Here is a 17,500-nt window from a genome sequence, read left to right on the forward strand (position 1 = left end):
TTAAACACCTATTCAGCTTATCTCTATTTCTGTCTCTTTGTATAACCATATCTGTTTTTTCCATCTGTTTGTGTTCACAGGACATTAGAATACACATAAATAAAACATGACCATGACGTCGATCGGTTCATGCGATCGATTATGTTGACACAGTAATCTTTTCTTCTAGGGTCTAACCTGCCTGTCTGCCAGCCTGCCTGTCTGCCAGCCTACCTGTCTGCCAGCCTGTCTACCTGACTGCCTGCTGCCTGTCTACCTGCTGCCTGTCTGCCTGCTGCCTGGTTGGGTGTTGCGTGTTTTGAAGAAGGGGCCAGTGGAACAGGGTGGAGTGTTTTTGGGGGGGGGTTGAAGGAAGGAAACGTATTGTGCATCGAGATGGAGAACTAAACAACACCCCCCACTCCACCCTAGGAACATACAAGGGGTGGAAACCATAGCAACAGCTGCGTCCTATGAGTGAGCTCCTTTGAAGATGCCTCTCACTTTCAACTGGGCTAATACATCCAGAACTGAGGTGGTCCGGGGAGGTGTAGCCCAGCGAATGGCAGACAGACAGGTTTGTACAGTAAAGTATCATGTGTCTGTATATGTGATATGTGACATACAGTAGTGTCTGTGCACTATGTGTGTGCATGTGGTTGTGCGAATGTGTGTGTCTGTACAGTACAGTGTGTGAATGTGTGTGCCCTTGTAGAATTGAAGAATGTGTGTGTAGGCCAGTTCTTAGAGGGTGTTAATGACAAGCCAGATTCAGGCACTTAGCCCATGGTCATGATGTTTTGCTGTCTGCTCTTTCCTCTGTGAGCGTCACTTTGGCTTTGGTGTGTAAGTATGTCGGCTTCACTGCTTATATAACTGTTCATAAGCTTCAGAGGCAGAGGTACGTCATTCCCCTTCAACTAATAATAATAATAATAATTCATTGTATTTATATAGCGCTTTTCCGAGGCTCAAAGACGCTGACAATATGGGAAAAACAGAAAACACAGAAACAACAAGCAACAGATAACATGAGCACATAGAACACAGAGTTAACGAACGGGGAACACAGTAACGGAGCAATGTCCAGGTGGGGAGGGGGGTGGCAGGATTAGGGGAGATGGTTAGGGGTAGGGGAGGTTGTATGCATGGGAGAACAGGTAGGTTTTGAGGTGGGATTTAAAAGTGGAGAGTGAGGGTGAGTCTCTGAGTGGTATATCTGACCCACCTCTCTGCTGATTCAAAATCCACACTAGCAGTAGTAAAAGTAGTAGTAAAACACACCAGCTGAGCCTCGCCGGCAATCTAATGAGACGCTATACCCTCTAACCAATCACACGGTTCCTGTATGTGTTTAAAATACAAGGATTCAAATGACCTCTACAAGTACCAACAAATCCTCTGGACTGATAGCACTACTACTAGTAGTTTGAATAGTAAAATTAATAAATGTGTGTTAGGCCTAACCCTTTGTTTGAATGTGTTACACATTATTCCCCCCCCCCCCCCCCCCCCATCTCAGAACATTCCATGAAAGGCGAAATAACAAGGTGTAACTGACGGAAGACACTTTGACGAACCGCTCCGGCGAAGAACAATGTGGACAGACGTTGCCTGGTAACAGTTGCCATGGCGTTTTGCAACGGCAGCCTGCTGGACGGGTGTAGTCTGATGGAGCCAGACGAGGAGGAGGAAGGGCCGGAGATCCCGCTGTCCTCGGGGGGCCCGATGCCTCTTATGCCCGTTACTCTGCGCGTCACACTCGCCGCGATCATGATCTTCATGATCACCATCGGTTTCCTCGGCAACGCCATCGTGTGTCTGATTGTTTACCAGAAGCCCGCCATGCGCTCCGCCATCAACCTCCTCCTGGCCACCTTGGCGTTCTCGGACATCATGCTGTCGCTGCTCTGCATGCCCTTCACCGCCGTCACCGTGGCCACCTCGGACTGGCGCTTCGGAGGCGGCTTCTGCCGAGCGTCCATCATGCTGTACTGGCTCTTCGTCCTGGAGGGCGTGTCCATCCTCCTCATCATCAGCGTGGACCGCTTCCTCATCATCGTGCAGCGGCAGGACAAGCTCACCCCCCACCGCGCCAAGCTGCTGATCGTGGCGTCCTGGGCCCTGAGCCTCTGCGTGGCGCTGCCGTCCGTGGTGGGGTGGCGGAAGGGCGCGGGGGTCGGGGGCGCCTGGGCGCCGCAGTGCGTGCTGGGATACAGCGAGTCGCTGGCCGACCGCGGCTACACCGTGCTGCTGGCGGTGGCCGTGTTCTTCGTGCCGTTCGGTGTCATGCTCTACTCCTACCTGTGCATCCTCAACACGGTGCGCCGCAACGCGCTGCGCATCCACAACCACACCAGCGAGCAGGCCAGCCTGCCGGCCCTCAACCAGGTGAGCAAGCTGGGCCTCACGGGCCTCCAGAGGCCCCCGCAGGTCAACGTGGACATGAGCTTCAAGACCCGAGCCTTCACCACCATCCTCATCCTCTTCATCGGCTTCTCGGTGTGCTGGTTGCCCCACACGGTGGTCAGCCTCTTGGCCGTGTTCAGCCGGCGGTTCTACTTCAGCCCGGCGTTCTACCCGGTCAGCGTGGGCGCGCTGTGGCTGAGCTACCTGAAGACGGTGTTCAACCCCGTCATCTACTGCTGGAGGATCAGGAAGTTCCGGGAGGCGTGCCTGGAGTTTATGCCCAAGAGCTGCAGGCTGTGTCCCAGGGTGCCGGGCCGAAGCCGCAGGAGGGTGAGGCCCAGCAACATCTACGTGTGCAGTGAGACTCAGTCAGCAGTGTGAGGAGAACGACTCGGGGGGGAACTCTGGCACTCAGGATAATGGACCAGCTTGACCCTGCTGTTCACTGTTCCTCTACCTTTTGTTGGTCCCGCCCAGAGGAGTAACCAGTGTGTGTAGCAGGGGTCTGGTCACCAAGCCTGGAAGGCCACAGGGTGTGCAGGCTTGGGCCCCACTGGGGTGAAGGACCTCCTACACCAGGGGAGGCTAGTGGAGGTAGAAACCGGAGGACAGGCTCATAGTAATGCATGGAATGGAATGCTATGCATTACAATGAGCCTGTCCTCCGATTTCTACCTCCACTAGCCTCCCTTGTTCTATACCGTGGCCAACTTTATCAAAGTGTTAACCATTTCCTATATCTAAAGTTAAATTCCTCACACCTGTTGTTTTCTTACCCAAACCTTAACTATTGTACCCCACATTACCCTACCCAACTGTCAGGTACCTTTACTCCATTCAGTTCTCCCCAACACATCTGTGCCCCAAACTTCTTTATCACTCCTCTGACGTGTCCAGTTCACCCTTGAATAGCAATGTTTCTGTACAGTACACCCTGAAGGACTCTCTTTCTCTTTTGAGCACAACAGGCTCAGTTGCATATCAGATACACATGTGATGTAACAGACATGATACTGTAAAGTCACGTGACAAAGAGGACCAATGGAACGCCATGGAGAACTTTTATGAACAGCTTCCCCAATGTTTGTATGTTGTTGTAAGTGTTGGTCACTACTATCCCAGATGGTTGTTTTTAAATGTCTATATGTAAATGAAAATGTTGGATACATTTGTGATGAAATGTTCAAAGATAAAAATGTTGTTGTTTCAGTGAATGAATGCTTGGTTTAATGAATGCGTTATAAACAAATTATTTGGCATTCATTATTCAGGGGTAGGCTATAGCCTATAACTAAATGACTACAAATTATGAAAACAAATCCAAACTACCTACTGTAGGCTACTATAACATCTAGTTATCACCTGCTTCTGTAATGTCAACGCACGGTTGTGTTGCTGGGATACTATCTATTGATTGGAAGCGGCTGTGTGTATGTGTGAGTGACCCATATCTGAGCCATATACTTCAGAGCAGACGTTCTATGGGGCTTTTACATCGTCCTCATTCACACTGGTCAACACAGTGGTTGACTAATTTATTGAGAGCATTTCCAATTCTTACCAGTCATTCAATCAATACGTCACTTGTTATGTCACTTGTTATTATAATAACCTATTTCCCAATAAAATTGTAAAAATCATGGAAAATGTTTGTAAAAACCTGAAAAAACTCCATCTCAATCAAGTTAAGGGACCCAAAGTAGAGATGGGGCAAGTGGGACAAAAAAAGAAAAGGAAGCCACTGTAGACTATTGACCCGCACCCGAACTGAGCCCGGAGCTGATTGGCTAAAACCCTGACGAGAAGGATGCTGGGATCAGGGTTGCCAGGTGGGGCGGGTTACCGTCTAATGGCCTACTTTTGATCACACTGGGCCGGGGGAAAAAAAGCATTTGGGCGGTTGGGCTGGATAAATAACATTAATTTATCAAAATGTCTGTGCTTGAAAATTACAAAATGCGTGAAGTTAAAACACACCCTAGTAGCTACATATTTTTATTTATTTTTTGCAACAGACATACAGTTTAAGATGGGCACCTGTCCAATAGTAATTACCGGTAGCTGTTTTCTAACAGGTTTTGGGCTGTTTTTTTGGTGGGTTTTAGACTGTGGTTAGGCTGGAAATGGTCAATCCCATCTGGCAACCCTGGCTGGGATTTCAGTGAGGATTTCAAAGATGGCGGCGAGCTTCAACACAGGGCGAGAGGAGAAAGGCAAAACTCTGGACAGCCTGGGTGCTTTTAACCCCGACCTCTTAATGCACCCAGAGCTGCTGTCCCAGGCCTTTATTCAGCTGCTTCTACGCGAGGTAAGGGAAGATGCAAACGACGAATCTTTGCGGAATGTGTGAAGAAACAGTGTTGAACCAGCATCATCGGCCAGCTAGCTAACACAGCGTGTTGTTGACGACGCCAGGCATCACTGTCACACATGTGAATGAATGAATGAATGAATGAATGAATGAATGAATGAATGAATGGTCTTTATTGTCATTGATATAGTACAGGTACCATACAACGAAATTTAGGAGGGGGGGCTCCCCTGGTGCTAGGGAAAAAAAAAACTAAAAACAAGAAGGGAAAAGAGCTGGTTTACATAAATAAAGGCTATGTATGTACACTATCTACTATACAAATAAAACACTGTGCTGTACTCTATGCTATGCTATAAATGTCCTAACTTTTTCCTATATCTGAACCTTATGTACACTTGGGTTGTCATATTGCACATATTTGTTGCACATTCATTAAAGTGTCGCAGTAACAGGTTTAGAATGTTCACAGTTGTGATTTGGGTGTCTATTCTAGAACTATTCTGACTTGTTTACTAAGAGACATATTTCCAGATACATTTCCTTTCACGAGCTGTAGCGTAGTTAGCCTCGAGTCCAAGAGATTGGAGAAAGTAGCTGACACAGCTTTCACAACACGCCAGGGAATGAATGAATGGATGGATCGTCAGTGACAGCTCGTGACGTTAGAATTATAAGGTTTTTGGTCAAAATTGAGTTTGTTACATAATCTGATCCATTAGGTGTTTATTAATGCCTGTGTGGTGTTATTTTTTTTAAATGTTGACATTTTTGATAGGGATGCTCCGATCTGGATTTTTGGGGCCGATACCGATCACCGATTTTTTTCCTCAAGATCAACCGATACCGATACCGATTTTTTTTTAAATACATAACTGTAGGCCTACTGACTGGATAGCCTACATATTTTTTGCTTTTTAGACAAAAGTTTTGATCCATTAGGCACCAAGCAAACGCAGACCCATTTTTATGGCATAGTAAAAGTCTGGCCTATCACCCAGTTAGGGCCTGAAGCCCAAGTCAGTCGATATGGCTGTATAAAAGACATCATAAACGTGGCCTTCATGGTTTACATACTGTTACGTCCTCCTATGTTTTCTGTTCAGTTATCTGTCTTCCCCAGGGGAAAAAAAAAAAAAAAAAAAAATCGGTTTTTGCGATCGGCCATTTTTGTCGATCACCGATCGAGTCATTTGGAGTGAAATCGGCCGATTTAAATCGGTGGCCGATAAATCGGAGCATCCCTAATTTTTGAGTTAGTAATTCATAAAATACAAAGGTTCCATCTCACAAAACATAATGGAATGTCAAAACTTTGACGCTCAATATCTCTGAACTACCCTAAACGGAGATAGAACCGTATCATTCTAAGCTCACGAGCTGTCACACACGCAAGGCAATGAATGAATGAATGGATCGTCAGTGACAGCTGCTGTCTGATGCTGATGGGAGTGTGACATGGTAGCAGCGAGGCTGGCTAACTTGTGTTTCTACAGAGAAAGATCAGCTCCGGAGATGACGAGAGCCGCGACAGACTCACGGAGCTCTACCTGCGGCACGTCATCCCTCTCCCGCAGAGACCGCTGCCCAACAGCCGCTGGGGCAGGAGGATGGAGCGGTCCGGAGCGCGACAGAGCCCGGCGGGAGTACAATCACGCAGGTAAGAAGATGTTGTCCACAGGGAGAATCCTTGTCTTGAAAACCACCAACCATCTCGCTCACTCTTTGTTCCGTCTCAGAGTGAACAGAGCGGCGTTCTCCACATAGGTATTTGATGACATGGACGTTTGTGGGTCTCGGTCTCTCCAGCACAGTTGATTTGTTATTGCTCATAGATATTAGTTATGGTCCTTAAAGAGATCATACCCACATTTAAAGGCCCTTACACTCAGAAGTTTTGACGGCTCTTTCCCCTGGATGATTTGCAGCTCCGTCAATGACAACAGGAAGAGGCCCTTGATTGTGTTTGACGGCAGCTCCTCTAACGCCGGCCCAGTCAGACTGAAGAAGGCCGAAGTAGCCACAGCATCAGGAGCCACTGACAGACTAAAGCCCCCTCCCTCCAAGAACCTCTCCAACCCCATACGTAAGCTGTCCAGTACCGCCACTCCGCCCTTATCCTCATCCTCTACCACCACCTCCTCGTCCTCCCACGCCGCGGTCAGCGGGCCTGGGAGCCCCCACAGCAGTCCCGCGGGGAACGGGGGACCGTCCTCTCCCTCAGTGATGAAACTGAAAAGAGAGGGGAACAGCTTGGTATGCAACCTCATTTACACACACACACACACACACTACTTATTTATGACCTGAACTTACGTGTGTTTCAGCAATTTGATCTGCATCTGTTTTTGGAGCTATGACATAGGGCTACACAGATGGTGTGTGTATATATGCAGTACTGGTTGTCACGGCCAGCGCTTGGAAGGTTGTCTAAAGAGCTTTTCCCCTCCGTCTCCGCAGGGTGAGTCGACGTCTCCGGAAGCGAAGAAAAGGATCCAGCATGTGAAGTGGCCCTGACGCCTGACCTGTTAACAGTGGACCTGCCAGAGAGACTGGACCTCACCTCTCTACAGAGAGCATGGCAGGGTTGTTCTGTGCCCTCCCCCCCTACCCCCACACCCCATCACACACACTTCCCGTGACTGAGTATGTCACTCCCGCTGTGTGTTCATCAGAGCTGCGACACACCAGAGAGGTCCCTACCTTGAGAGGGCAAAGGGGGCCCTCTTTCACAGTCCTGCCCCTCTCTGTCATCTCCCTACCGTCTCCCTGGTGAGAGCAGCTCTGGGGCCTCATTTATAAATGTTGCGTACGCACAAAAGAAGGCGTACGCCACTTTCTAAGCCTACTTTGGGGATTCCTAACAAACTAACTTGGTGGGGAGAATGTGTGGCCCACCACGGACACTTTGACCCATGCGTACGCAACATAACCTGGAGAAATGAGCAAATGAGACTCCGATGGCAGAAGGATGAAACTCGAGTGACGTGTGTAAAATGAATTGAATGAAATGACCTCAAGTATTATATTTGAATATGTTCCCTGGAGTGCACACAAAATAACATGGTTTAGGATAATATCTCCTAATGATGAATGATGAGATAATGATAATGATAATGATGAATGATTAATAATAATAATAATAATATAATATAATAATAATAATGATGAATGATGAGATGAGATCTCTTTTTTTTTTTTACAAAACAACCCCTCAAATGTGTTGTACAGTTCCCATCAGGAATCATATTAATTGGATCTGTAAGTGTTAACCAAAACTTGCATGTTATGAAATGTATTCTCATAAAAAATAAGGTAAATAGTAGGACAAATTACATTTAAACTGATGCCGTTTTCGATGCCTCAGTCGGACAGGTACGAGTGCAATGTCGTATTGTTATCACGTGTTCGTTGCGCAGAACTGTTGTGTAGAATTTCACTGGGTGACATTCAATTTTTTTTAACTTTCTGTTGGGATTTGTCGTCATGCAGTCAGTATGGATGAATATTAATTAGGGGCGTTTCACTGACCATTTATAGGCAACTATGGGTGTTAAAATGGTGGGACAAGACGCTTGCTCACGTGCGCAAAATCTAGAGTTGATTCTGATTTATAAAGGGAAACTGCTGTGGAATGTGTCGTGCATACGCACTGTGTTATGAATTAGAATGTTTTTGTGCATAAGCACTTCCTGTGAATCATGTGAATACTCTGCACAGTTTTATAGATGAGGCCCCTGGTCCTTGCAGAGAAAGGGTTGGACCAGATCAGACCACATACCAGGGCCCCCATGGACCCCAGAGCTCTTCTGTAACCCCCCTCCCCTAATCCCCGACCCCCAAGTGCCTTTACAGTCAGCAGCCTGCCCCTACCCAGGGTCCCACCTCTGGGAGCCAGGATCAACCAGGACTAAACTGACTCAAGGACACTGGAAAGCAATATTTGTATGTTTGTATAATGTCCAATAGCAGAACATTGTATGCTGTTCTATGCAGTCTATTTATGTGACGAGTGTGAGAGTGTTCGATTCATGCCGTCTACTTCAAGAGCTTCCATAAATGACCGGGATAATGACTTCAAATGTCTTGGTGTATCAAATTCCTTTAAGAGGAAGGGGGCTGAAGGTACTTGAACAGGGATCGGCGGAACCTGGGGTGGAGGGGGTCTTTATTAGGTATAAGGTTGCAGATAGAGATGTGTTGTTTAGAATGGGCTAAACATTATTGTTGAGCAGAGGATCAGTTCTGTGCCACACATGTTCATCATGTTCCTCATATGACACATGTATATCATGCTCCACATGTATGACACACATGTACATCATGCTCCACATGTATGACACACACATGTTCATCATGCTCTATGTGTAGAGGGCTGCAAGGGAATTTTCCTGGCTACATAGTGTACAGGTTTTTACTTTTGCCTGCTCGCGGCTCTCTCAGTATTGATTGATTGATTGATTGACTGAAAATGTTCATTGTGTGAAGCGCATTGAGTTGCATCTTGTAAGAAATGCGCTATACAAATAAAATTTGATTTGATTTGATTTGATGCTCCACATGTATCACTCACATGTTCATCATGCTCCACATGTATGACACACACATGTTCATCATGTTCCACATGACAGACACAGATGCACCACGTAGACAGGTTGTATTGAGATGTTTGCTTGTGTGGGTTTTTCTGGTATGAAACCTTAAAGGTCCCATATTATACTCTTTTTTCAATAAGTTATATAGGTTTCTGGGGTCCTCAAAACAAATATCTTAGATTTTTTTTGTTGTTGCAGGCATTGGCAAGTATACTCAGATGGGGGGGCGCTATAATTCGACGAGACCCCATTTTATGTAGGATGGGACGGCAAATCTGAATGGCTTGTTCAGGGCTCCCACAGGTCCTTGAAATCCTTGAAAGTTTGTGAATTTGAGAGAAAAAAAATCAAGGTCTTAAAAAGTTTTGAAAATAGTCATTGAAAGTACTTGAATCCCCCCCCCCCTCTCTCTCTCTCTCTAAAAAAATAAATATATATATTCAAAATATTTCTACTTTTTACTTGTCAACTAGTAAATAAGTCTCTGTATTGCTTAACTTTATACATATTTCACAATATATTGTTTTGCTGTGCTGTGGTAGAGAAGGCAAGAGACCATCTAGTGTTCACACATTCAAGCCTCTCTTTTTAATTGTTGTCTGTGAGTGGATAGTTCCTATATAAATTCTCATCTAGATCTGTCTCAAATTATGCCGTGTTGGGTCCTTGAATTTGAGGGAATTGAGTCTTGAAAGTGCTTGAATTTTATGTTTCAGAAGGTGTGGGAACCCTGCTTGTTGAATCGCATGTTTTCTGAAATAGGCAGCCCGCAAAAAACTGACTGGGTTGGTTGGTTTCACAGTTTGTGTGTTAGTAGGCACATCAGAGACCTAAATGTATGTGCACAAGCACTGAAAACGTGAGTTTTTCATAATATGGGACCTTTAATGTGTGCATTGAAGTTAAATAAGGAAGTAGAGTTGCTGTGTTTGTCCTGTCTGAAATGGTAATTGCTCTATTCAACCTTTAGATGGAGCCAGAGCCACACCCTCATAGGACAGCATCATCAGTGAGTTCTGGTCATATGCTGTCAGTCACAGGAGATCAAGACAGGGATTGGTCTTTTTAACGTTCTTTATTAGAATTTTAGACAGACTTTTCATTGCATTCGTTCCAGAAAATGACTGATACAGACATTATTGTGTGTCTCTGCATTAGTTAGAGAGCTAGATTCACTAAAGCATTTGCACCAGAACCAGCAGACTTCAGGACAGAATGAAAATAAAGAATTAAACAAAGCGTAACAATAAAACTCTCTTTATTTACACTTTACTTCTTTCTATAAACCTTTATGTTCTTTTTTCTTCTTTTTCTTGGGCTTATTCCTGTCTAAATGACTGGGAACTTGGACAAATGCCTAGTAAATCTGGCCCTGTGTGTTAGTTCACATTTTGAGACTTCACATTTACTTTGTCACTCTGACATTTGTGTGCTTTCATATCTCTAGACATTTAAAAGCTTAAATCCATAAACTCTGAATATATTTTTGGCTGTATATAATAGCTTACAGTAGACGCTCATGCACAAAACCTCAAACTGATACTCAAGCCAGTGCATGCAGAAAGCAGCATTTGCTGTTGCATTCATTAAAGTTGAATAATAGTCAAAATAATATCGTAGTCAAATATTTCTTTCACTCAAATAGCATATTTGGTTAGCTGTAGCTTAGTAGCTTGTGCTTGCATGTCAAATGTACTGGACATTGATTGTCATGCTAGGTTGTTGTAGCTATGCTCTGCTTTTTGCCAGGGTTTCCTCATCGCGGTTCCTTCCTGGTCGATACGTTGCCATCCAATCAGGTTTGTCGGCCACTCGCTGCCATCCGCTCAGATGTCTTTGCCACACTCTGGGCACAGGATGTCGTCACGCTCGGTAAGGAAGCCTCGCCCCACCAGGGACACGGAGCACTTCTTGCAGTTGAAGCAGTCGTTGTGCCACTGCCGCTCCTCAAAGGAGATGTACTTGCTGCCACCCAGACCTGAGACAGAGGGCCAAGACATTAGTACAGGGTCCCCACGGGTCCTTGAAATCCTTGAAAGGTTGTGAATTAGAGAAAAAAAAATCAAGGTCTTAAAAGTTTTTGAAAATAGACATGGGTCATTGAAAGTGCTTGAATTCCCCCCCCCCCTCTCTCTCTCTCTCTCTCTCTCTCTCTCTCTCTCTCTCTCTCTCTCTCTCTCTCTCTCTCTCTCTCTCTCTAAAAAAAGAATATTTTATACATAAAACATTTTTTTACTTAGCTCGTCAACTAGTAAATAAGTGTCTGTATTGCTTAACTTTACACATATGTCACAATATATTGTTTTGCTGTGCTGTGGTAGAGAAGGCAAGAGACCATCTAGTGTTCACACATTCAAATTCATAATTCATTCTCTCTTGAATTATATAAATTATTATAGTATATCAATTCTAATCTAGATCTGTCTCAAACTATGCCGTGGTGGGTCCTTGAATGTGAGGGAATTGAGTCTTGAAAGTCTTTGAAAGGTGCTTGAATTTGATGTTTCAGAAGGTGTGGGAACCCTGTTAGTACCACAGGGGGAGGAGACACCTGAATCAAGGTAGAAAGAGACTGGCCTGTACTGTACTCTGTTGAGGATATGTTTACTACCCCTAGATGATGAATTCATTGGCTGACAGATGAAGATAGATACGATAGGTCAGTGGAGGCTTGTGGAAATAGAAAGCATGGAATGGAATGAGGAATGGTATCAAACACGTGGAAGATACCATTCCTCACTCCTTTCCATGCATTACAAGCCCGTCCTCTGATTTCTACCTCCACCAGCCTCCACTCATCTAGATCGATGGATTGGATAGATTGGATAGATAAAGTACCGCTGATGGGGGTGGTGCAGGAGGCACACTTCTTGGCATACAGGTTGCAGAAGCAATTGAGGCAGTAGGCAAAGTCATCCCGGGAGGTGAACCGCTGGCCAGACAGCTGCTGCTTGCAGCTAGTGCACAGGAAACAGTCCTTATGCCAGGGCTGCTCACGGTAGGTCACACCACCAGTAGTGATGGACTATGGGGGGGGGGGGAGAGGGAGAGAGAGAGAGAGAGAGAGATAGGTTTATACTAGCACACACAATGCATACACACACATCCTTGAAAAACATAGTATAGGATATCTGCTAGTGTTGATTATGGGCAAGTCAACACATCAGTAGTTATGCACTATAGAAAGAGAGAAAATCATCTACAACAACCTGGCACCACCGCCACCCCCAGAAACCCTTTCAAAGAGTTACCGTACACAAGTGACGTTTCATACGCTCTACTCTAGTGTGCGGTGCTTGTGGTGCCCACCTTCTTGCAATGCACACACTGCATGGCAAACTGCTTCTCGTAGCAGGGCACACAGAAGTTGTTGTTCTCCTTGGGGATGAAGCTCTTGGTGCCTATGGGCTGCTGGCAGCGCTGGCAGGTGAAGCAGGTCTCATGCCAGCTGTTCCCCTTGTGCTCCATCTTCCTGGAGCCTGGAGGATAGAGAGAGCAGGGGGAAGGAAGATGAGGGAACGGAGGAATATGGAGATAGGTAAATGCAAGTGGCGAGAAGAGGTTCACGTGAGGGAGAAAGAGGAGAAAAGAGAGGAGGAAAGGAGAGGGGAGAGAATTTGTAATTTGGGCTAGGAATAAGGCTAGAACGTGTTGTGTAACTCTATCCCTTTCTCTCTCTCTCTCTCTCCCTCTCCCTCTCTCTCTCTCCCTCTCTCTCTCTCTCTCTCCCTCTCTCTCTCCCTCTCTCTCTCTCTCTCTCTCTCTCACACACACACACACACACACACACGCACACTCAGGCGAGTGTCAGCCAAAGATGCTCTCTGAAAATCTAAATAAATATAAACAAACTCGGAAAGAAAGAAAGAGTTTGTGTTCAAAGACCTCTGGAGAGCAGAGTGGCTCCAGAGGATAGAGTTTCTCTGGGAAGAACCAATCCCAAGGGTTTAATGGGAATGTAGACATCCAAAGACTGTTCAATCACCTCCAACCTTTCAATCAACCTTTCCTCACCTGGCATGATGGTCTTCTTGCACTCATGGCACTTGGAGGAGTACTCGTTGGAGTAGCACTCAGTGCACAGCAGCTGCTCATCCTTGGTGGAGAAGGGCTTGTCCACTAGAGAGCGTTTGCACTGGAAGCACTGGAAACAGTCCTCATGCCAGTGACGGTCCTTATAGGACAGGTCCTACGGGGACACCAGAGGGACAATTAGAGCGAGGCTGACTCCGAATCTCTCTGCATGCTCTGATAATGCTCATGGGGGGAAGAGTAGAAGAAGTTAACACAGTGCTTGTCACAATGTGTGTGTGTGTGTGTGTGTGTGTGTGTGTGTGTGTGTGTGTGCATCTATTCTTACCCTGGTGTTGCAGCCAATCGGCTTCTTGCAGTCCTCACAGCTGTTGGAGTACAGGCTCTCGTAGCATTTGACACAGTAGGGATTCTCCTCCCTGAGGACATACTTCTTCCCAAACAGGGATTCCTTACAGTAGTGGCAGTCATAACGCTCTGTCATCTTGACACAGGAACTTTCACACCCCTCTAACCTGAGAGAGAGAGAGAGAGAGAGAGAGAGAGAGAGAGAGAGAGGGAGAGAGAGAGAGAAAGAGAGAGAGAGAGAGAGAAAGAGAGCGAAAGAGAGAGAGAGAGAGAGAGAGAGAGAAAGAGAGACAGAGAGAGAAAGAGAAAGAGAAAGAGAGAGAGAGAAAGAGTGAGAGACAGAGAGAGACAGAGTGAGAGAGAGACAGAGAGAGAAAGAAAGAGAGAAATAGAGAAAGAGAGAGACAGAGACAGAGACAGAGACAGAGAGAAAAAAAGAGAAAGAGAAAGAGAAAGAGAAAGAGAAATAGAGAAACAGAGAGAGAGAGGTTAGGGAATGTCACTTGCCCACAGATGTCTGGAGTTGGTCCACAGCTGTTTGCATCAGTAGAGTTGCAGGTGTGACTGATGCAGGGACTTGTGTCTACCACAGGATCACAACTTTGTTATGCCAAGTCCAGCAGCAGCCAAAAGTTCAACAATCAATCTGTTGAGATATATTTAAACCATTTCACCTCTACTTAGACTAACAGAGATCCACTTACAGTCTGAGAAGTTGAACCGTGCATGCCGGTGGTCGGTGCTGTCTTTCCAGTCATTCTCATATGATACATGTGTGGAATGCCTGAGCTAAGTAGCTTTTCAACTCCTCAACTCTGGTGGATTCACAGAAGCGGCCATGGAAGAGAGCGCTGTCTGTTTGCCCCTTTTAAAAAACAATGATATCTGCTTACGGATGTCGAGTAGGAGCAGGGAGAACGATGGCCATCCACAAAGAGCTCGTTCGCTCAGTGTTGAAGGCACAAGTAACATTAACCCTAACCCTAACCCGTAAAAAAAGCCCTTTGTTTAGGCATTGAGGGTAAGTACAGTTTAAACATTTGAATAATTTTAAAAAGCAAACCATCCCAGGTGAGATGCAGACTAACGTCATTTTCAACTCAGAAAACAAAAACAAATGAAAGTGGCATCCTCCTCTCTCAAAAATGGTGAGGTCAAAAAATCGGAATCTTGATCAGGATGTGAAGGCATCAAAATACAACATAACACATGGACACATCCAACATATTTGTTATCCTCTGCGCTTCATTGTCAGATATTCCTTTCCGTCCCTCTGTAATGGTTTTGTCATTGGCCTGTCTGTCTGTCTGTCTGCCTGTCTGTCTGTCTGTCTGTGTGCCTGTCTGCCTGTCTGCCTGCCTGTCTGCCTGCCTGCCTGCCTGCCTGCCTGCCTGCCTGTCTGTCTGTCTGTCTGCCTGCCTGTCTGCCTGTCTGTCTGTTTGTCTGTCTGTCTGTCTGCCTGTCTGCCTGTCTGCCTGTCTGCCTGTCTGCCTGTCTGTCTGTCTGTCTGTCTGTGTGCCTGTCTGTCTGCCTGTCTGTCTGTCTGTCTGTGTGTGTGCCTGTCTGCCTGTCTGTCTGCCTGCCTGTCTGCCTGCCTGCCTGCCTGTCTGTCTGTCTGTCTGTCTGTCTGTCTGTCTGCCTGCCTGTCTGCCTGCCTGTCTGCCTGCCTGCCTGTCTGTCTGTCTGCCTGCCTGTCTGCCTGCCTGTCTGCCTGCCTGCCTGCCTGCCTGTCTGTCTGTCTGCCTGTCTGCCTGCCTGCCTGCCTGTCTGTCTGCCTGCCTGCCTGTCTGCCTGTCTGCCTGCCTGCCTGCCTGTCTGCCTGTCTGTCTGCGTGTCTGTCTGCCTGTCTGTCTGCCTGCCTGCCTGCCTGCCTGTCTGCCTGTCTGCCTGTCTGCCTGTCTGTCTGTGTGTTCCTGGTATCAGATGGAGTGGGTGACAGAGGAGAGGGATATGAATAACTCCAGTCACTCATGAGAGACAGCAGACCTTCGCCCTGTCACATACCAACACTCACCATGTCACTCTGCTCTGACCCATTCATCACCTCACCTTCAGCTGTCGGCACCACGCTGCCCTGCCTGCAGCATCCCCTGTGTGTGTGTGTGTGTGTGTGTGTGTGTGTGTGTGTGTGTGTGTGTGTGTGTGTGTGCGTGTGTGATGGCACACTGTAATAATGGCTACTCACGCTCTGCAGCTGTTAGCAGTCCTGCCCTGATAAGCCCTCTGGTCCTTCTTGTGCCTTGACTGTCTCGCTCTGTCGACCAGGGATGTGTGTGTGTGTGTGTGTGTGATCCACTCCCTGTGGAAGTCCCCAGTGTCCCAAACACACAACGCTTCACAACCATATCCTCTCCTCTCCTCACCCCTTCCCTCTCTCTCTCTCTCTCTCTCTCTCTCTCTCTCTCTCTCTCTCTCTCTCTCTCTCTCTCTCTCTCTCTCTCTCTCTCTCTCTCTCTCTTTCTCTCCAACTCTCTAAGTTCCAGCCCACACACTCCTCTCTGCCCACTGATTACTCAGCCATGCTTTGACCGTATATGGAGGCAAAGGCTGCAAAACAAAAAAAACTTTCCCTCTCACTGATTTAAATTCCTCTGTTCTTCGCTCCCTCTTTTTTTTTTTTTTACTATTTTCCTTTTTTTTCTTCTTCTTCTACAAGTTACCCTCTTCTTTCTCCCCCCCCCCCCCCCTCTCTCCTTGTAGCTGATAGGGCTCTCCTTCCTATGACTTCTTCACCCATCGTTCTTTCCTGAGGTCAGATTCTCACCCCTGTCTATCTCTCTATCGCTTCAATTTCAGCATTCAGTCTCTCTCTAGGTTAAACCTCCTGTAACATCATGCTTCAAACATCAGCTTCAAACATCAGCTTCAAACATCAGCTTCAAACATCATCGTGTGTTCTGGTTTGTGTGTGTGTGCATCTCAGGTTCTGTACCGCCACCACATACCCAAGAAGAGGGGGTTTACTATTCTAGGTAAAGATGCTCAGTAAAATTGCTAAGAAAGTGCCTTTGTGGATTGGCCCCAACTTTCCTGGAAACACAGTGACAGTGTCTTTAAATTAGAAAGACAAATGATTCACTGCTAGTGCGGTACTGATCCAACTTTCCTGGAAACAGTGTCCCACTGCCTGTCTTCAAACTGAAAGACGAATGATTTCAGGAGGTCGAGACATGCTGTTTACTCCCCTCGTCCCCTCCTCCCCTCCTCCCCTCCTCCCCTCCTCCCCTCCTCCCCTCCTCCCCCACTCCAAACCCTCCCGCATTCTTTCTCTCTGAGCTGCTTCCCTTGTCTCACCTAGCTTAAACTGGGATTCATCTGGCTCTTAAAAAAAAAAAAAAAAAAAAAAAAAGATAAACTGAGCTACAAATGTAATCTCTGTCAATTTAAAAAAAGATGGGCAGCTGTTTTCGGAGCTTCTGCGTTCTCTTTGATGCCCCAGTCTGAGAGGTTGCTCATGCCAACGTGAGTTAAAGCCAGATACCGATGCCCTGACCAGGCAGGCATGGGGAGGGTCAATCACTCAAAGGCAAAAGAGAGACGGTCGTCTCCTCACACATTCACCACTGACATGTCTGTGGTCACGCTGCCCACCACACCCCCCCCCCCTAAAGATCATGTTCTACCACAACAATCTAAAATCATCGAAAGATCTGCGTATATGTGAGAACAGGAGCTAGCATTTCTGAAGCTACAGAGCGATCAGGTAGATCGTAAATCAAGGATGAAAGACAATAGCTTGACCATTGCCCTTCATTGCTTAGTGTGTATTTTTTCTTTTTAGTGAATTTTCTGTGATCTCAGGATGTCACTGCTCTCTCTCTTCTCA

At 46.5% G+C, this 17,500-nt stretch overlaps 3 protein-coding genes across 3 annotated transcripts; 2 read left to right on the forward strand and 1 right to left on the reverse strand.

The window, feature by feature from the left end:
- Positions 1–1,608: 1,608 nt before the first annotated feature.
- gpr45 (G protein-coupled receptor 45) lies at positions 1,609–2,769 on the forward strand (the record flags this gene model as incomplete). The annotated part of the gene is made up of 1 exon (XM_080535720.1): positions 1,609–2,769. One exon carries the CDS (start codon positions 1,609–1,611, stop codon positions 2,767–2,769), a length of 1,161 nt encoding a protein of 386 aa, XP_080391846.1.
- A 1,795-nt stretch (positions 2,770–4,564) lies between these two features.
- cUnh2orf49 (chromosome Un C2orf49 homolog) lies at positions 4,565–7,216 on the forward strand (the record flags this gene model as incomplete). Its single annotated transcript, XM_080536889.1, has 4 exons — positions 4,565–4,696; positions 6,196–6,359; positions 6,628–6,955; positions 7,160–7,216. 4 exons carry the CDS (start codon positions 4,565–4,567, stop codon positions 7,214–7,216), a joined length of 681 nt encoding a protein of 226 aa, XP_080393015.1.
- A 3,904-nt stretch (positions 7,217–11,120) lies between these two features.
- Positions 11,121–13,810, reverse strand: fhl2a (four and a half LIM domains 2a; the record flags this gene model as incomplete). Its single annotated transcript, XM_080536260.1, has 5 exons — positions 11,121–11,272; positions 12,133–12,319; positions 12,604–12,773; positions 13,309–13,483; positions 13,655–13,810. The coding sequence occupies 5 exons, from the start codon at positions 13,808–13,810 to the stop codon at positions 11,121–11,123; spliced, it is 840 nt and encodes a 279-aa protein (XP_080392386.1).
- Positions 13,811–17,500: the final 3,690 nt, after the last annotated feature.

Source organism: Nansenia antarctica (genome assembly GCF_963989245.1).
Source record: "Nansenia antarctica genome assembly, chromosome: 7".
Taxonomy (NCBI): Eukaryota; Metazoa; Chordata; class Actinopteri; order Argentiniformes; family Microstomatidae; genus Nansenia; species Nansenia antarctica.